At 46.1% G+C, this 21,401-nt stretch overlaps 1 protein-coding gene across 1 annotated transcript in view; it reads left to right on the forward strand.

The window, feature by feature from the left end:
• Nucleotides 1-8,256: 8,256 nt before the first annotated feature.
• Nucleotides 8,257-21,401, forward strand: part of dlc (deltaC) — a 33,921-nt gene continuing 20,776 nt past the window's right edge. Inside the window, exons 1-6 of the mRNA XM_052044390.1 lie at nt 8,257-8,503; nt 8,599-8,850; nt 9,145-9,202; nt 9,330-9,587; nt 10,751-10,811; nt 12,085-12,385. Of these exons, the coding sequence (XP_051900350.1) occupies nt 8,456-8,503; nt 8,599-8,850; nt 9,145-9,202; nt 9,330-9,587; nt 10,751-10,811; nt 12,085-12,385 (978 nt within the window). The 5' untranslated portion in view covers nt 8,257-8,455. The remainder of the gene's footprint in view (nt 8,504-8,598; nt 8,851-9,144; nt 9,203-9,329; nt 9,588-10,750; nt 10,812-12,084; nt 12,386-21,401) is intronic.

Genomic DNA, 21,401 nt, shown 5'->3' on the forward strand with positions numbered 1-21,401 from the left:
CATAGAGGAAGAGCAGGAAGTCACTCATCCCTTGCCTCACCTTCTGTCAATCTCTGCTCTGAACTCAGTATCCCCAATGAACAATAAACTGATAGACCTCAATAGGCCCTGCCTTAACAGCATCTGGGGAGGAGAATCTGCTAATTCCACTCTGTTGTATGAAGACACACAAGTTCTGCAGACGCTGGAATCTGGAGCAATACACAAAAAGTGAGTTCCTCCAGCACTTTTTGTGTATTGCTGTAGTATGAAGAAATGCCTCCCCAAAATATCCCTGAAACATTAACTCTGCTTCTCTCTCCACAGATGTTGCTGGACCTGCTGAGTGTTTCCAGCACGTTCTGCTTTTATTTCAGATTTCCAGCATCTGCAGGTTTTTGATTTCCACATGCCTCGCAGTGTCACCGCGGAACAGTCTTGCTGTAAAGTCTTGACCTGTACTACTTCAGTTGTGATGGGACACAGTAAGTGTATTATATAAATGTCTTTAAAAAATGGTTAGTGACTTCAAACTCTAAGTGGGTCATCTCATGCTAAAATCAATAAGAGTTTTATCCTTCATATGTGTATCAAACATTAAGCAGAGTGAGTTTTGCATCTTTGGAGTTCACAAGAATAAGGAATGATTTCATTGAAGTTTGCAAAATTCTTATGGGGCTTGTCTAGTATTTAACATTTTAAAATGGTTGGGTCTTTTAAACCAAGAGTCTTGGAGAAGGAGCAGTATTTTATCACAGCTGGTATGTGGGAGGTGATTTCTGACTTATTGAGTCTGACATTGATTTCTGAGTTACTGTGTTCAGTTCTGGTCACTTCATTATAGGAAGGATGTGGAAGCTTTAGCGAGGGTGCAGAGGAGATTTACCAGGACGTTGCCTGGATTGGAGAGCGTGTCTTATGAGGATAGGTTGAGTGAGCCAGGGCTTTTCTCTTTGGAGAGAAGGAGGACGAGAGGTGACTTGATAGAGATGTTCAAGATGATAAGAGGCATAGATCGAGTGGACAGTCAGAGACTTTTTCCCAGGGCGACAATGGCTAACGTGAGGGGACATAATTTTAAGGTGATTGGAGGAAGATATAAGGGGGATGTCAGGGGTAAGAGTGGTGGGTGCATGGAATGCACTGCTGGCAGAGGTTGTGGGGGCAGATACATTAGGGACATCTAAGAGACTCTTAGATATACACATGAATGATAAGAGAAATGGAGGTCTATGTGGGAGGGAAGAGTTAGATAGATCTTAGAGCAGGATAAAACGTCGGCACAACATTGTGGGCCAAAGGGCCTGTACTGTGCTATAATATTCTATGTTCTATGACTGCAATTGGCCGTGGAGATGGACAATCTCAGAACTACATCCAGCAGAGAATGCAAGGAGCAGCCAATAGTTTGCAGACCGGAGTCTAGGCAGATTCCATCTTGGGGACTTTCAGATAAAATACAATTATAATAAATTTACTTTACCCAGGCATTCCTATTGACTGACATCAAATGATTTGCTACTCACATATCTAAGTGGAGAAAGGTGGCAAATGAGCAAAGTACAGAGGGATTTAGGTGTTTATGAATGGCGAGAAGTTAGTAGACAGGTGCAGCAACTGTTCTGGAAGGAATTGCATCTTGGTCTTTATTGCAGGAGGGTTGGAGCTGGGAAACAAGGAAGTATTGTTACAGCTGTACAGGGGATTGATGAGACCACACCTTAAGTACCACGCACAGTTTTGGTCCCCATATTTAAGAAAGGATAAACCAGCAAAGGAGGCTGTCCAAAAGAGATTCGCTCGGCTAATTTATGGAATGACAGAGTGGTCCTATCATGAGCGGCTAAAGAAATTAAATCTCCTTTCTTTGGAGTTTGGAAGAATGAAGGGTGATCTCAATGAAACATAAAATCCTGAGGAGCCATGGGCAGATGTCGAGATGCTTCCACCAGTGGGAGAAGCTCAGATGATGGGACATAGTTACAGGTAAGGCAGGGGTGGGCAGTCATTTACAACTGAGCTATGTAGGAATTTCCTGGTGGTGAATCTCTGGAATTCTACCCCAGAGGGTCATGGAGGCTGGATTATTGGGGATATTTAAAAAGGCAGTAGATGATTTTTTGAAATATCAGGAAATTGAAGGCTATGGGATTGTGATGCTGAAGAGCAGTTGAGGCCTGGGGCAGATCAGCCACGATCATATAAAATGGTGGGGCAAGTTTGAGGGGCCGAGGGGCCTACTCCTGTTCCTATCATTGATGTGTTTATATGTTCACACACAATGCAACTCAGTCAATATTGTTCTGTTGCTTATAGCGGGCATGGTAACCAATGGGTGTGACAGGCACAATAAAGAAATACTGACAACTCTCCAGATGTGCTGATTATACTTTGGGTGGGGGTATCTCCCTCCCTCTGATATAATCAGGGACTTCAGAGATATTACTGAAATGACTTTCCTTGCAATCTGTTCCCTCACAAACAGGAATTGGCAGTGGATAAGGCACCTCTGGGCAGTCTGGCCCATCTGGTCAGTCCATCACCTCAGGGCAGTGTGTAGGCACCTCTGGGCAGTGTGTAGGGCACCTCTGGGCAGTCTGGCACCTCTGGGCAGTGTGTAGGGCACCTCTGGGCAGTGTGTAGGGCTCCAGGTAGTTGGGGGCTGGCACATGGCAGTGTATTGGGCACTGGGCAGTAGGGCACATCTAGGCAGTCAGGCACTGGGTAGGGCATCTCTGGGGAACAGAGCACCTCTGGGCAGTAGCACCTCTGGGCAGTAGCGCACCTCTGGCACAGGAACCTCTGGGCAGTCGGGCACTGGGCAGTGTGTAGGGCACCTCTGGGAAGTGTGTTGGGCACCTCTGGGGAATAGAGCACCTCTGGGCAGTAGTGCACCTCTGGCACAGGAACCTCTGGGCAGTGTAGGGCACCTCTCTTTCATACTTGGCTGTGTTTCACTCCACTCCCACCAGTGCCAGCAAGTGCACTCACACCAGCCTTTCACCCCCAAATGACGACGGAGGGACAGGACAGGATGGGTCTGGTGTGGGATCCCAATGGTCTTTGTGGGCAGGAGGCTGGTCAGGGTCTCCTCTGTCTCCCTGAGTTCTGGATTTGTTCTTTGATTAATGCAATATGTACGCATTTAAAACAACGCTATACGGTAACTAATCTGATTCAGATATGTAGGTCATAAACAGGCTTACATTAACAGTAAATAGGATGGGGAAAAGCCATTACAAACTGAACCTACTTAGCATTGACACTTATGATTTACTACCTTAATGACCTCTTCTGATCTATTGGATGAGAAAATTATGAGCAGATATATAAACATTCAATTCCAATATATCTCGATGGGCTTTATAGTGTTTATAAGATCTACTACTGTCATTTAGTGCTGCCTAGTTTCGATTTACCCGGACTCTCTTCAGATAACTGACATCCTCTCAATTATAAACGGCTCCATTCATAATCTGGTGTCTATCTTAATTTATTTGCTTACCGATCTTTTCATAAAGCTTCTCTTCTATCTCTTCTATTATCTTTGTCTCCTTCTGCATCTCTTTCTACCTCTCCGTTGTTCTCTTTCTCTCTCTCTCTCTGCCCATTTTTTCCATCTCTCCAGCTACCCAACTATCTCCTAGATGTCAAAATCCAAACGAAAGGACTTCAGATGGTGGAAATCTAAAACAAAACAGAAAATGCTTGAAATACTCAGTAGGTCAGTCCGCACCTGCCCTTCGGCCCATCAAAACAGTGCCAACCACCCATTTACACTAAACCTACATCAAACCAATTGGTTTTAACTCTCCTCACGTTCCCATCACCGACCCCCGGATTCTACCACGCACACTAGCGGCAACTTACAGCGGCCAATTAACCTCCCAACCTGCATGTCTTTGGGATGTGGGAGGAAACTAGAGCACCCGGGGGAAACCCCGGGAGGACGTGCAGACTCCACACAGACAAGAGTTCAGGATCGAAGCCGGTGTTCTGTCTATGTTTGTGTTGACGCATCTCCACTCCATTTGCTCCCAAGTGCATTGAGTGATTATTTAAGGGAAGACTGCAGCTGAGACATAAACAAAAGATGCCAAACACAGAAGGGATCTGCGGTGAAAGGGCTATTTATTGAGGAGGACAGCTTGCCCCGCTGTTTAAGTGGAGTTAAGGGGAGTGCAGAGAGACCCTGGCGGCAGCTCCCGGCACTGCGACTCGGCGGGGAGGTGGCTGCCGGATCTGAGGGCGAGGTCAGCGGCCGCAGGTGTCCGGGTGCCGGCCTCTGGTGCGATTCTTCGCACTTCGTGCCAACGCCAGGAATTTACAGCACGAGTCACAGACAGCAGCTTCACTGACTCCCGCCGCCACCCCTCCCGCCCCACATCTCCATCCACCCCCTCCTCGCCCCTCTGACCGAAGTCCCTCGCCCCGTGGTGGGACAGGGCAGGATCACCCCCGGCTCTCCGAATGACTACACACATCAATTTCCTTCTCTGTCTTTCACATATATTTATATGTTTAATATCTACACATTTGTATCCTTCAGGAGTGAGTAGATCATCCGCCTTTGTACTCACATACCTATACCAGCCATATCTACCATATCTCTATTGATGTGTTTGTATAATCCAGTCCTCATGGATATATCATTGACTGTGTTTGCATATTGACCTATCTGTTCTTGTCTGTCAGAATATCTGTCAATCTAACTAACATCTATCTATCTCTGTAGCTTTCTATCTATTTGTCTGTCTGACTATCTCTAATATCTATCTATCTCTATCTATCTGTTATCTATTTGTCTGTCTATCTAACATATTATTATCTAAATATATGAATCTATCTACCTGTCTAACATCTATCTATCTATCTATCTATCTATCTATCTATCTATCTATCTATCTATCTATCTATCTATCTATCTATCTATCTATCTATCTATCTATCTATCTATCTATCTATCTACGCTAATATACGGCTATTAAATCAGTGGCGCTCGATACACGAGTAGAAGCAAATGGATTTGGGCACCTCATTAATTTGCTTCTCCGCAGTGCATTCCGATCGACCCTCGGCTGACTGACATGTGTGTGTCAACGCGTTCCATTTGTGTAGCACATCAGGGCACGGGCCATAGGCACCATTTGCTCTCAGGATGTTATAATACTGGAACTCCTGACATTAAAGGAGTCTCGATTACATTACCGGGACACAAATGGTTTATTTACAGGGACACGATGACAATAAATCACGAGCATTAGCGGGGAAAAAACAGCAAAACTTTCCCATTGTTAACGTCCCTTCAGTAAATATATAATCTATGCATGGGAGCAAAGGACACACAGAAAACTTGAAATGTGCTCGGATAGGTCTCAAAAATTGTAAAGCGGTCGACCAGAAAAACAGTGGCTATTTTTCATAGCCGTTCACAAGGAATCTTTGGGAAAATCTCCATTCAAGGGACAAGGCGACATAAAAAGACACCTCTGCCCCCACAATGATCACCCATTTAACGTGTGTGTGGAGGGGGGGGGGGGGAGACTGTGTGTTGTATGTGTGTGTGGTATGACCGTGTACGGGGGAGAGAAAAAGAGACTATGCGCGTCTGTGTGAATTGTGTGTGAGAGCATTTGAGTGTATGTGTGAATGTGTTTGAGTGTGCATGTGAGTGTGAGTGTGTGTATGTGGGTGTGTGAGAGAGTGAGCATGTGTGTGTGTATGTGTGAATAAGTGTGTACTTATAATTTACATCCCAGTTAAACCTATAATAACAAAACTCCCCCACTGTCTGATCCATCTCGATACATTTTGACTAATTATATGCTGTGATTTACAACCATATTGTATATGCTGATCGAATTCCAGCATTTATCATTAAATATTCAAAAGCCGGGTCGTGAAATCTTGAGCAGTGGCGTTATGTTTGCGGGCAAGGATTGCGGTGAAGAACACGCCCGAGGCTTTGTGCGGTGGGGCCCCGGCCGGACAGCGGGAGGTCGCTTGCCGCTTATCCCTCAGCCTGACTTCTGGTTCGACACGTGGGGACCGATTCGTGTGCTGAGATACGAGATAAGATGACAAGCTTTGCGTCTTTCTGCCTCTCCACCTCCCCCCCCCCCCCCCCCCCCCCCCACTGCTCCCCTCCTCCCTTTTGTCTTGTGGCTGTACCGAAGCGTGGCCGGCTGCTCCGTCTATGGAAATGTTCACTGAGCTCCAGCAGATGAGACACGCGTCTCTCTCATTACAATGACAATACTTGGGGCCGAGAGAGCAACAGTTTGCAAATCTGCTGCCTCGGTGCACGGACCTCTATCCGAAGGAACATGTGGCCAACTCCACCGCCGCAAACATCCAGCACCCCTCCTCGCCAATAAAACATTGCGGCAGAATCAATTAATTAATATCTCTCCAAGATCTTGTGCGTTATTAACGGGAAAAGTTCCCAGTTAAACAAAACCGAGGGCATGTTCCCATATTTGTTAGGGGAATAAAGCTCTTGACGCAACGCCTCAGCCCTTTCTTGTCTAACCTTATAGATGCGGTGGCGTGTTCTGCAAATGCCAATTTTCCGCAAAATTTGACATCATATCAGGGTTTCATTCGGGAAGCCCAGATCGCCGAACGCAACCAGTTTCACCGCGGCAAACCTGCAAACAAGCGAATTATACCTAGCTTTTTCTGACGGCGGGGATGTTTAGTACATCCGTCCGCCGATGAATTAAATGCTGATGCTGACGAGAGCGGGCGAGAAAAAAAGGCAACATTCCCTTGTGTTCTGTCTGATGGGTGGAAGCTTTGAAAACAATTAGGGAAATGCAGTGCGAAGGGAGCAGGGTCTGGCGGGACGGGGTGGTCGCTGGGAGCAGATGGTTGCCACAATGTCTGAAAGGCTAATAAACCCTGATTCGAATTTCAGGGCAGGTTTGGGACGAGGCGGGGAGCGGAGGAACCGGCAGCTTGTCTCTGCACGCGGGGAGAGAGGGGAGGGGAGGGGGGGGGGAGGACAGGGGGCAATTGATTAAGATCGCCCAACTCCCTTTAAAGCAAATCAACTCTTAAAGCGGGTGACAGGTGAGGTCGCCCAACCCAGAAGGGAGACCCTGTGTTCATGTTGTGTGTGTGTGTGTGTGGGGGGGGGGGGGGGGGTGGTTTTGCGTTGCAATTTTCCTTTGAATCGGCGTAGATGCGAGCGTTTCTTGTAAACTGAGATATTGTGCAGGGAAGCACAAGGGGCTGGTGGATAAAGAACTGGTTTCTTCGGAGCCGGGCAGGTGTTTGAATATTATCATACAGCTGAACAGAGGCGCAGAGACAACGGGAGTACAATTCCTCCCCCACCTCTCTCTGGAGAGAGAAAAATACCCCTAGTGTCTCACAATAATTTCCCTCTCCGTTCCCCCCCCCCCCCCAAAAAAAAGAGCAGAATGGAGCGCACGCGTCAGAACAATTAGGGTTGTGTTTTTTTTTAAAAATTAAAACTCTGGCTTCAGAAAGGCAGCGGAGCCAAAAATGACATATTCAAAAGATGACCTGAAAGTTTTTTTTTAAAAAAAGCGTGATTTATAATTTCGGGGAACCGCGTCCAACTTCTAACTTTTGAAAAATCCACCCCGTCAGAAAAACACAATTTTATCATTTCGCCGTTTCCAAATGGGAAGAGAAACACATCCGATTTATTGAATAATTAAATCCACCGTAGTGGGAGATGATTATCTTTATTTTAAAAAAGCTCTCCCTCTCCCATCCTCTCCCAAAACAAACGGTCCGGATCTGTCCAAAGGATTCATACCTAAAGATTTGTTTTTAAATAGTAGGCGATTTATTAATGTTATACCGCCTACAAAATCAGTGTCACCACGAGGTGGAAATTTGGGAAACATGTTTCGATATTACAGACACATTGTAGAATGCACGGAACTTTTTATAAACTTGTTTGAATGTGAAAGAAAATCCAAAATTAATGGCATGAAATTAACTCACGTGGGAGTTACTGAACTGGGGACGTTTACAGCCAATTGCTTTAAAATAGTTTTTGGATGTTGCGTTAGACTTTTTTGTTTTTCCCACTGTTTCTACTCTGCGCCCCCCCCCCCTCCCTCTCTCTCTCTTTGAATGCATTTGGCCGTCCTGGAGGTGTTGAGGGCTTTTGTTTGTATGTGATCACAGAGGCTTCTGACAGTGTGATTGACGGAATCTCACACCCGACGGAACCATATAAAGGGACGGAGCCGAGTTGTTCTTCATTCAAACACAGCACAGAGGCAGCGTGCAAGAGGAGCTCCGGCGGCTCCCGGAGTTTTAAGAAAGGACAAAATAATCCCAGATTGATATCATAAAACGGAGAGACAACCCCACTCTCTCCTCTTCAGTAGACGCTTGGAGAATTCCTTAAATAAAGACATTTGCTGTGTTATTGTCTGGTAACGTTGAGTCGGCTTGGATCTTATCTGTGGACACGCAACTTGTGTACAGGATGGCTGCAGTTTTTTCTTGCATCGTAGTCTTGATGTCTGTTGCCCAGGTAAGATTTAAGTCCAGAGTAACCCCCGTTCCTCTCCCACCCCTCTCGTCCACTCTTTTTAAAACCCTTCCTGCACTTTCTTTTCCTTCCCTCAGACTTTTTCCACCGGCGTCTTCGAACTCAAAGTGGATTCGTTCACCACCCGGCAGCCGGGCTTGCCTCGCAGTTGTCAGAGGGCACAGCAGTGCGGTCGGTTCTTCCGGGTCTGTCTGAAGCATTACCAGGTTAACATTTCCCCCGACCCGCCGTGCACCTACGGGACTGGGCACACCCCGGTATTGGGGCCAGGAGGCGACTTGGTGCGGGACAGCGAACCCATTCGGATCCCCTTCCACTTCACGTGGCCGGCAAGTATCTCCGCGCAAACGGCGAGAGGCGTTCAGAAGGGTCCGCTTCGGACAAGAGGACTCTTTGCAAACAACGCACTGAGTGGGGAAAATAGTTTTAATGCAGACTCCTTAACATTGTGGAGAGAGTTTGAGATTGGTACCTTCAATTTAAACTTCCGATAATTTATGGTAAAAGATTTGGAGAGTTTTACAGATTAAAATGACGCGCGGGTGATTTGATTCGGGAGCGAAGGTTGTAGCGCCCGAGGTCTCCGAGCAGGATAAAGTGACAAATCGCCTCTCTTTCTGCAGGGGACTTTCTCTCTGATCATTGAGGCTTGGAACGCGGAGACGGACGAGCCCAACACCGGTAATCAGTTCTGAATCTCTCTGGCAGAGGGCGCCGTGGGGTCGGGTCCTGCGGCGACTCTGCTCAATGTTTATTGTTCCCCGCACTTGCCCTTCATTGCACCCCCCTTCTCCTCTTGTGCCGACAGATGACCCCCAGAACCTGATCAGCCGCCTGGCCACCGGCCGGCGCCTGGCCATCGGCGAGGACTGGTCCCAGGACGTGCAGACAGTGGAGCAGAGCGAACTGCGCTACAGTTATCATGTGGTGTGCGGCGAGCATTACTACGGCGAGGGCTGCTCCGCGTACTGCCGCCCCAGAGACGACACCTTCGGCCACTACACCTGCGACGAGGCCGGTCAGAGAGTCTGCCTGGCCGGCTGGAAGGGCGACTATTGCTCAGAACGTAAGGATCCCTCCCCTCCCGCCCCGCTCTGCCAACAGAGACGCAAAAGGTTCTGCAGATGCTGGAAATCTTGAATAACACACGCAAACTGCTGGAGGAACTCAGCAGGTCAGAAGTCGACGTTTCGGGTCGAGACCCTTCCAGTCCTGATGAAGGGTCTCGACCCGAAACATCCACTGTCTATTTCCCTCCATAGACGCTGCCTGACCTGTTGAGTTCCTCCAGCAGTTTGCGTTTGTGTGTCTGCCAACAGAGACCTATTTTGTCCCTTAAGAGCAAACTGCTGGAGGAACTCAGGGGGCCGAGCAGCATCTGTGGAGGGAGAGGGATGGCCAAAAGTTTCAGGTCCAGCAGATTGTTTCTTGCCCCGATTACAGCATCTGCAGTCTCTTGTGTCTCTATTTTGCAGCTAATTCTGCGGGGCGATTTTTCCAAATATTAATACCTCAAGGTAATTGGGACCAATTCATGCATAGTTTTTGATAGTAATATCTCCACCCTCAAAATCTAACTTTCAGGATTAAACGTTCAGTTTTAGGGTAAGAGTTTGTCTAAATTCTAATTTTGGGATTTCAAGATAATCTGCAAAACGAAATGTTTTGCCCATTTCCCGCACGTTGGGTCTGGGATTCAGCGTCGGATTGGAGTTGGGTTTGTTTCCAGAGGGAGGCTGGAACCTTTCATTAAAAGGGGAATGAATCTGACCGAATAAAAGCATATGTTCTGTCTGGTTAACTTATTCAAGTGTGTTAACACAAGCCGCCTCCCCTTGGTGGTGGTAACAAAGACATCTGACACGCCACAGCTGAGGAATAATATTTGAATAAATTTCAACACATTTTCAAAGAGCCACAGTGCACGCGAATGTTGGCATGGAAACTTAACTCCTCAATCGCGGTTGTTAAGACCCCTTTGAGTTGGGTCAGTTTGCTTTGCTGCATCTCTTTAAGGCTTTATTCTTTGAGTGCCTCATGGAGCGTGGTTTAATAGAGACACCCGAACCAAGCCGTTTACCTACAGGGAGCGAGGCAGCCAGCATGTGTTATTGTTCAGGAGCCCTGCTTGAGCGGAGTTAGCTGCGCCTTAGAACATCCCGAAATCTGGGTTTGTGTGGAGTGTGTGTCTTAAATCATTATCCTTCTCTCCAAATATTTGTTTCACAGCGATTTGCCTGCTGGGTTGCAACGACAAATACGGATACTGCGAAAGACCCGGAGAATGCATGTGAGTTTGGATTAAATTGTCCACTTTCTTTTTATATATGCATTAAAAAAATTAATTTATTCTTGGGATATGGACGTCAGGCGCAAGATTGACAGGGATTCTACTCCCAAACCCCAGCTGTCCGGAGTTGGTCACAGCTGAGAGGACCTCTGGCCTGCTTCTGAGGGGATTGGAACTCACACCTCAGTGAAGAGACTACACTCTGTTAGCCTCAGACAGCATTCTGATTTCCAATTTTTTTAACAAAATCAAATTATTAGACCTCTTTCCAACACCAGGTCGACGGTGAGAGTTATTGCTGTCATCACCCAAGCAATGAACTCAAGGAAATAGGAGCAGGAGTAGGTTACTCAGTTCTTCAAGGCTGCCCTGCCATATAATGTGAGCCTCAGGCCTCAACTCTTCTGTGCCAATTCCCCATAACTCCCAATTCCTTGATCTTTCAAATATTTCTCCCCACATTAAATCTATCTAATGATCTGGCCTCCAACACCCCCCAGAGCAGAGAATTCCAGACACTCCCCACTCTCTGAGAGAAGAAATTTCTACACACCTCAGTTTTAAGAGACCAGCCCCTTATCGTGTAACTACGTCCCTTTGTTCATGGCTCTCCCACTAGTGAAAACATCTCAACATCTGCCCTGTCAGGTCACTTTAGGATCTTATATATTTGAATAAGGTCACCCCTCATTGTTCTAAACTCCCAAGGCATACAGACCCAAACTGTCTAGCCTCCTTAGATACAGATTTATTTACTAGTCACATGTACATCGAAACACACAGTGAAATGCATCTTTTTGCATTACTGAGAGTGTTCATTACGGGTTAGGAAATGTGGGCATGCTGTGTTGGCACCACTCTTCTGGCGCCAATGTAGCATGCCCACAACTTCCTAACCCGTACGTCTTTGGAATGTGGGAGGAAACCGGAACACCAGGAGGAAACCCATGCAGACACCGGGAGAACGTACAAACTCCTTACAGACAGAGGTGGGAATTGAACCTGGGTCGCTGGCGCTGTAATAGCGTTACACTAACTGCAACCCTCTCATCCCCAGGACTTAGCCTGGTGAATCCCCTTTGGACTGTCTCCCAGTGAGCATTTCCGGTTGTCCACGTACCCATCACATTGTGCTCAGATGCTGACCGACCTGTTATACATTCCTTATATTTTCACATTTTATTCAGCTTTTGTTTGTTCTTGAACCTGCAGTTATATTGGATGCTTGTGACGGAGATAATGTCATGTTCTATCCTACTTCCCTTCCTCCCAGATGTCGCATTGGCTGGCAGGGACGGTTCTGTGACCAGTGTATCCGCTACCCAGGTTGTCTCCATGGCATGTGCCAGGAACCTTGGCAGTGCAATTGTCACGAGGGTTGGGGCGGCCTCTTCTGCAACCAGGACCTCAACTACTGCACCAACCACAAGCCGTGCAAGCATGGAGCCACCTGCACCAACACTGGGCAAGGGAGCTATACCTGTACCTGCAAACCAGGCTTCAGCGGCACCAACTGTGAGATTGAGACCAACGAGTGCGAGAGCAACCCTTGCAAAAATGGAGGGAGCTGCACGGTAAGTGTCCAGTTAATCGAGGCCGCTCACTGGGCTGATCCCACCATCACCCACTCCACTGCCAGGTCCACCACATACCTTGTCTGAAAATTAGCAGCTTAACTCCTCATTGTCATTTCGATATTCAACGGGACTTTGTTGTGTGTAAATTAGCCACCCTGTTTGCAGCAATAAGGTGGGAGAATGGGTTTGAGAGAGAAAAAAATCAGCCACGATTGAATGGCAGAGCAGACTCGATGGGCCAAATGGGCTAACTCTGCTCCTATTTCTTATGGTCTTATCTAGCAGTGACGCCAGCAGTAGTTCAAGTTCTCCGATGTGCAGATGGGAACAGGAGCCCTAGGAAGGCAAGGCTTTCTTTCCCTCTGCAAAAATCATCTCAACTACTTGATGCTTCTAACCCTGACACAGAGTAGGAGATGAGACCTGGGGCAGATCAGCCACGGTCACAATGAATGGCGGGGCAGGCTTGAGGTGGCCTGTTCCTGCTCCTATTTTCTTGTGCTCTTATTCATTTCTTGCCTGTCCCAGATTCTGGGCTGCACTTCACGTATGCTGGTTTGTAAGTGATCTGAGTAAAAGCTGGATTTCCAATCAGTGTAGTGCACCGTATAGGTTCTCCTGTTGAGTTTTGAGGGAGTTGATGATCAGTGGAGTGCTGGGTTTGCCCCTTGATTTGGATTGAGTTGTTGTCTGGTGTGTTGGGATAATGCCGAGCTGGAGAAGGTCACAGAGATAAGGAGGGGTGTTGCCGTGCAAGGTTTTAAATATTGGAAGCATTGTTGGATCAGTGTAGGGCGGTGAGGACAGGTGTGACAAGAAACTGGACTTGGTTTAAGTTAGGACACGGCAGCATTGGATTGGATAAGCAGAAGCTGATGGATGGCCAAGCATCAGCTGAACACCAACTGTGGAGAGGACGTGGTGGAAGCTCAGTCAGGGTTCAAATGAAACACCAGGAGAAGATCAATACTTCCAGAGCAGTGTTCCTCACGCTGGGACTGACTGGGCTGGTGGTGATGAAGTAGAGCTTGGGACAGGGGCCAGAGATAATGGTTGTGGTCTTCCAATACTTAATGGAGAAAACTCCTAACAGAGAATGTGGACACAAGGAATGTTACTTCACCAAGTTAACAAGGTAAAGGAACACTCAGCATTTTAGATCCAGGAGTTCTTCTTCCACTACTTTTGTTTCGTTCTGTCGGTGTAATTGAAAGCTATAGTCCTATTTGGGAGATGCACAAAAGGTGCAATTATCTTTTTCGCGTTGTCTGGGTCCTTAGATAAAATAATGTGAGTGAAATGTCTTCTCAAAACCAGAAGGGAAATTGTAGCCACAAGCCCCAGCGGACATCAGTACTGATTAGCCACAGTCCCAGGTTTGATCTTTGGTCTGTATCTGAGTGTTCACTCTGAAACTGCAAGTCCCTCACCACTCTCTAAAGCATCAGCTCCTCACTGGGCTGCAGGTCCCATGGAGATGATCAAACTGAACCAAATGGCTCATTTTGACATGTGACCTTTGTGACAATTTTGACATGTGACCATGGTCTAGTATTGTTAGCAGGGACCAGCAACACCAGGTTGGTGAGCAGGTTCAACCAAGCTCATGTGCTTTAGAAGTGGTTCATGCTGGGGGTGCAATGTTCTCCTTCCTCCTGATGGACTATAAGTGATCGCATTGGCAGTGATGTCCATATACTGTGATAAAATAAGATCCTCCTTGAAACCTACTTCCTTGACCTCATATCTCTTTGTTTGAGTCAGTGCCAATTTATATCCAGTTATTCTCCTGTGAAGCCCATGAGATATTTGCACATGTTTATTAAGATTGGTTTATAATTGTCATTGTTGACTCTCAAGGTTTTGATATTGGTAACCAGCCATCAGTTAGAGTAGGGCCAGTGAGATGTCTGTACAGATGACGAATCTTTAACATGAGTTATTTAGCAATTGTGCTATTTTTCATTAGGAATGGCCACTAAGATTCCACATATAATTCTGGCTGCTGTATAAACACCAATGAAATTAGCAGGGAAGAGCAAAACGTTCCTTTTTCCTGAAGCAGTAACATTGTTCTGATCTGATATGTTCCTCAGTTGCTCACTCTGCTTTGTTCTGCTGGGATGCAGCCCTCTGATGGAGCCTGCTTCTCCACTCCATCAGCTCCTGGCTGATCTCCATCTCATTGAATCATAGAATGGTTGCAGTACAGAAGGAGGCCACTTGGCCTATCCTGGCTCCCGACCAGAGCAAATCACCAGTTCCAACCTCTGGACCCTTTCTCCGTCGCCTTGCAAATTTTTCCTCACTGTATATTTATCCAATTTCCACTTGAAAACCACATTGATACCTGCCTCCACCACAGCTGCAGACAGTGAGTTCCAGATTCCAACTACACTCGACATAGAAAAGTTTCTCCTCATGTCACTGTTAATTCTCTTCTCCTCTATTTTATACCTGTGACCTCTAAACCTCGATCCCTCCGCCAATGGGAACAGACTCCTTCTATCCACTCTGTCCAGACCCCTCGTCAGTTTATCAAATCTCCCCTCAGCTTTCTCTTCAAAGAAAACAGTCTCTCTATCCTTGTAACAGTGGTCCTTCATCCTGGAATCAATTCTTGTAAGCCTTTCTGGACACTCGCTGCTGACTCCTATAATGAGGTGAGCAGAATCGAACACAATTACTCCATTTGAGGCTGGGCCAACGTCTTACAAGGGTTCATCATGACTTACCTGCTTTTATACTCTATGCCTAAAGTAAACCCCAGAAGTGTGAATGCATTATTAACCACATTCTGAACCTGCTCTGCCACTTTCAATGACTTCTGTAACCATAGCCCTAGGTTCCTACACCCTGCTTAGAACAGGATTTCTTTACTTCATATCAGCTCTCCCACCAAGATGTGTAACCTCGTATTTCTCCCCATTAAACCTCATCTGCCGCACATCTGCCCATCCTTCCATCCTGCTGCAATTTATCACTATCCTCTTTGCAGTTCACAGTATTACTAGATTATCTCATCTTAGTTTTGGTGCCACCCCATTTCCCATCAAAAATCCATCCATCTCAACCTTGAAAGCTGCAAGTGATCCTTGGCAGACTTCTGGAGAGAGAGAGAGAGATTCAGAGTTCGACCACCCTTTGTACAATGAAAGCTTTGCCCGAATAGTTTGGCTTTAATTCTGCGGTTACATTCCTCTTTGTTTGTAATTCTACGCGAGTAGAAATGTTCCCTGACCCCAGTCTCCTCACCCTTTTACATGCAAGATCCTAGACAATGAGTGTTGGCAGGGTGCCCGACTGTAGGGCGGGGAAGCGAATGTTGACAATCTTGTTCTCGTCCATAATCCGTGCAGCAGGGTCAGGAGGCTGTTTCCTCATTTGAAGGCACTGGTCTGGTAATGTTAGCACTGGGCCAGCAACACTGGATCAGTGACTTCACATCTGACTGAATACTTGTGGCTGTCGTTTGATCATCACAGGAATACACGTCCAGGGGGTTGTGTGAAGGGGATCGTCTCAAAACATCACGGTGAACTGTCCTTAGCAAAACCACAATACGTACGGCTGGTTAAGAACTTCATAACCCAGTGTGAACTATGATCATCTAGCTTTATTCTCTGTCTGCCCCTCCTCTCCATACCCTGAGGGGTTAATGTTAGCTACCAGAAGTAGTGTACAACAGGCATTGTCAGAACAATCTCCTGTCGTACATCCGACTGATTTTGCTTCCCACTGAAGTCAACAGGAAGGAACTTTGATCAATGTGTTTATCAAGGGTCTGAGATGGAGCTGCCTGTTTTACACCATCGCTAACATTTGAACTCACCCTGTGTCCCTCCCCCTGACATTTCTCAAACCGAAGCAGAGGGTGTCCACGTTAGACGAGCTATGAATGGCATGTCCACACCATCACAGCGACTTCCACCCATAACTTTGTCTGACTCCCCCCCCGGCCTCATCCTTTGGACTACCCTCTGCTGCTCCGATCTGCCCTCCTTCATTCCACGCCACTTGGATGGGATTACCTGAATCCTTGCAGCCTGGAACCCACAAACCCAGCAGCCTGTGCTGCTGACACTGGCTCCCAGTTGAACAACAGCTTAAAATGTCTCATCCCACCTTATTTCGTAATTTCCTCCATCCCTAGAATCCACTAGGTTACCTGCACTGCTCCCATTCTGGCCCCTTGGATCCCAGATTGTAATCGATCCACCTTCAGCATCCATAGCTTCAGACAACAAGGTCCCAAGTTCTGGAATTCGCTCCCTAACCCTCACCCTCACCCTCCACTCTTTGGTCCTTTAAGGTGCTCATTAAAACCTCCTTCTTTAACTAAGCTTTCAGTTACCTGTCCTCTCCCTGTGTCTATCCAACAACGCTGCTGTGAAACACCCCGAGGACATTTGGCTGTGTTACTGTGGACATTTCTGAAGACGTTGTCACTGCTGTAAGTTCAACAAGGTCCATGCATGGGCCGTGTTTGATCTTCTTCCATTGCTTTGTTCCCCCAGTGTGTGAGGGTCTAAGGATCACCTGTGGACCAGGATCTAGGTGAGCACTTTTGAACCACTTTCTGCTTCCTGCTGAGGTAGTGCATATGTCTGACTACCCCCAGGATAGGGCAGTGTCCCAAGATAAAGCCGTACCTCCAGGTTAGGGCAATGGAATAGTGCCCCCAGGATAGGGAATGTGTGGAGTAGGAAAGAGACTTCAGTCTCACCATGCCTGTCCCTTCGTCCTCCCCTGTCTCAGAGACACTGAGGCGGATAGTAGTTGCACTTTGTTGGCTAGGTGGCATGGCCAGAGGAGAATTGAACCTCGTATCTCTTTCAGTACCTCTCCATTTACCAGAGCCCTCCGACTGGTCCCGTGTGTCATAATTATAGCGGATTAAAGATGTTAGTGCGTGCAGTGTGGGCCAGGCTGATTCCATGCTTGCCATTTTAACCACTCCCATTTATTTATACGCCTTCTCATTTGGTCCCTCACTCCCCTTCCAACACTGTGTGATTCTGTTCACCGGGCTAAATCACAGCTTAACCTTGTTTCATTTACTTGATGACCCAGCTGCCGTTGTAGTCAGGAGTAGGAGCCCCGGCTCTTGCAATTTAACCCCTTCTGTCCCCGTCCCTGTTGAAGAGATGTTCTTCATCTGCTGGCCGACACCAAGAGAAGCTTGAGAATCACACACATTCCTCTTTTAGGCAGCCAGTGTCAACAGGTCATTCCCTGGCAAAAACATGATCAAGTACAAGATGAATTAAAGGTCCCAGGACAAGTACAGAATGAATTTTGAGCTTCACTCAGCTCTGACCTGAGACTGAATCTTCTCTTCTGCACATCTCAGTAAAGCAGCATTTGATTTATTTCCCAAAGCAGTCATTGAACCTTTTGTTTCTATTTGAAATTCATTTATTTCCACTCCGTAAATTACAAAATAAAACTGTTGATGCCAGCTCTACAAATCAGCCCACAGAGTAGCTCGCACTTCTAAATACAGGTTATAAAGGGTTCCATTGCTGAGAAGGGTCCGTAAGTTGCTTCCTCTGTGTCAGAAATGTCTGTTTTCTACAGTAACCCATATCGTGTTGCTGTACATACACTTGGATTCCTTCATTTCATCGAATATTCACCCTAATGCGACCCTTAATTAAACTAATTGAATATTTATCGTATCCAGTCATTAATGAATACCATGAAACATTTTGTGATTACTATCTTGAAAAATTCTTTAAAAATGTATGGGGGAATTTCCGTAGAGTTGGATTTCCATAAATCAGGCCACCATAACTCGGGGAGCCCCTGTACTGAATACTTAACATGGTGGCCGTGCCTTCACCTGGTGTGGCCCAAGCTTTGGAAATGCACCCCCCTCAAAAAAAAACCTCCCGCTTCTCCACCTCCCTTTAAGATGTTCTTTAAAAACCCTACGTCTTTAACTTCCCTCTTTGACCAAGCCTTCTGTCATCTGGTCTAAAGTCTCTACATTGACCCTGTTAGAATGTTGGGCTCTGTTAATGTGGAAGTTTATGGATGTTACTCGCTGAGAGTTCAAGAATTCCATGTATGGATCATGGTTGATCTTGCTTCACATGGGATATGAGGATCTAAACAGCAGTCATGCTTTTATTGAACTGCTTTAACAGTAAAGTATGTGGTGATGAGTCAAGTTTAAACTGGTAACACACCAGTGAATTGTACCATGGTCTTCTGCTAGATGAAAGGCTCTGTGGGTCTGTTGATGTTATTGTTTCTGATGGCATGTCCCTCATTAACATACATTTTGTTAGACCTAGTGTAATCTTGGCTGTCAAGGTGACAACTGATGCTCCTGGGGAGTCAGATCTTTTCCTACTTAGTCTTCCAGATCCAATGTCAACAGAAGTCATTCCGAGGAAGAGCAAGAATTAAGGTTCTCTGCTCCGGTTCAGGACAAGATATGGAATCCAGGGTGGATTAAGGATCCAGGATCATTCCCTGGATCTGCTGAGGATCCTGGATTGGATACAGGATGATTTGCAGATCCCTTACTGGGTACAGGTTAAATTAAGGGATTTGGGATAAAGACAGAAGATTAACGGTTCTAAGCCAAGTGCAGCCTATGTCAGATATTCCCATGGTACAGGATCAGTTAAGGATCCAGACTTGAGTCAAAGGTCTGCATTTGCATACACAATAAGTTAAGGATGCTGAATTGGATGGGGGTTAATGATCACAGATGAAGTATTGGAAAGTTTAACTTTCTCCAGTAAGTACAAATCGAGTTAAGGTCCCGGGGCAAGCAGAGGGTGAGATAAGGACTCTGTGTCACATATGGCTTGGGACAAGGATCCCGCTTTGGATACTGTATGAATTAAGGATCTTAAGTCAAATACAGTTTAAGAAAGATATTGGGTTAAGCATTGTGTGAGTTATGTATTGTGAGAATGTGGTGACTGAATGAGTTAAAAATGTCTCGAACGAAGAATGAGTTAATGACAGGTCAAGTGAAAATGAGATAGAAGTCCTGAGTTGAGTCTATTCCAAGTTGGATACAGAAATAATCAAAGATCCTTGTGAGAGTGCAGGAGATGTTAAGGACTCTGGATCAAGCTTAGGATGTACACTGGATTGGGTACAGGATGAGCTAATTATCCCAGGTTGGTTATTGGGAGTTTAGCTTGGATATGTTGACTGTTCCCAGATTGTGTAGGGAATCAATTAAGAATTTCAGGAGAAGCAAAGGACAGGGTAGTTATTCGGTTAGGAACCACAGAAAGAGTACAGGATAAGTTTAGGTATGTAGGTGTAATAGAGAATGAGTTAATGATCCTGAACTAAGGATTGCAAGTTAAAGATTCCGGCTTGAGTACTGCAACAAAGGTTAAAGATTGTGGATCAAATGCAAGATGAATTAAGGGTCCCAGATCAGTTACAGGATGGGATACAGGTTCTGGATTGGATGCATGGTTAGTTTTAAAATCTTGTGTTGCCTCCCAAATGACTGAAGGATTCCTGGTTGAGTACAAAATGATCCTGTGTCACCTATCAGTTGAGTTAAAAAATCATAGGTTAAGTGTTGTATAAAGTGCAGTGTAAGTCCATATAGCCCTGCAAATTCTTTCCTTTCAGGTAGATATTCAGCCCACCTTTGAAGGTTGCAATTGAATCCACCTCCAGCACTACCTGGGGATGTCCATCGCGTAAAATCATTTTTCCCTCATGTTACTTGTCCTGGTTGTTCTAAGTCAGGAAGCAGATGAAGTAAGGAAATTGATTTGGTTGTAGGTTGTGTTAAGGATTGATGGGACAATATGCAATGAATGAACAACTCCTAGGTGACTTGTGGATGAATTAGTGATCTCAAGATGGGAGGTGATGAGTTAAGGCACCAAAAGGAAGTATAGAATAGATTAAAAGTCTCTGGTCGGGTTCTAGTTGAACTGAGAATCCTGGGACTGGTGTTAAAGATCCTAACCTGGTTAGAGGGTGGGTTAGGAATCAGGTTATTATGGGTTTAGAATGTTAATAATTGAGGGCAGCACAGTGGCACAGCTGGTAGAGCCGCTGCCTCACAGCGCCAGTGACCTGGGTTCAATCCTGACCTTGTGTGCTGTCTGTGTGGAGTCTGCACATTTTCCCTGTGACCTCCCATGTCCTGTGCGGATTGGTAGGTAAATGGCCCATTGTAAGTTGCCCCGCATGTGTGCGTGTGCGCATGTGTGTGTGTGTGCGTGTGTGTGTATGTGTGTGTGTGCGCGCGCGCGCGTGTGTGTGTGTGTGTGATGGGGGTGATGGGATTAGTGCAGGGTTAGTGTACATGTGTGCTCTATAGTCAGTGGGCTGTTTCTGCGCTGTGTGACTCTATAACTGTGAGTTAAGGAGAGCAGGCTCTGTAGGATAGGAAAAAGAATCTGGAGTCAAGTGTACAATGAGTTCAGGATCACACTTTGAGCATAGAATGAGCTCAGGTACCATGTTCAGGATGGAAAAAGAAAATGAGTCTGGGTGCAGGAAGTATTACTGCATATGATCTGGACTGATTTAAGGATCCCGGGGTCATATACAGGTTGAGTTAACAGTCCCAGTTTGGGCACAGGATGTGTTATGAATCTCAGAAAAAGAAAAGAATAAGTGAGGTATTCTGGATCATGTATAAAATGAACTAAGTATCCTGGGGTAAAACAGTGAGTAAAGGCTGCAAAAAATAACAAATAAAAAAGTACTAGAAACATTCTGCAGCTCAGGCAGCTTCTGTGGAGAGAAAAACAAGAGAGTTAACTTCTCATAACTTTCCCCAATTCTGTTGAAAGGTCTTTAACCTGAAATGTTAATTCTATTTCTCACTCCACAGATGCTGCCAAGTGTTTCAAGCATTTTCTGTTTTTATTTCAGATTCCCTGCTGTGTTTTTGCTGTTCGAGTTGGTTAGAAGATGAGTTCAGGATCTTGAGTTGGGTTTAGGACAAGTTAAGAATTCCAGGAGTCAGGCTCAGGAAGTGTTCAGGATGTCGATCGTATACAGTGGA

This window comes from Pristis pectinata, chromosome 35 (assembly GCF_009764475.1).
Source record: "Pristis pectinata isolate sPriPec2 chromosome 35, sPriPec2.1.pri, whole genome shotgun sequence".
NCBI classification, from domain to species: domain Eukaryota; kingdom Metazoa; phylum Chordata; class Chondrichthyes; order Rhinopristiformes; family Pristidae; genus Pristis; species Pristis pectinata.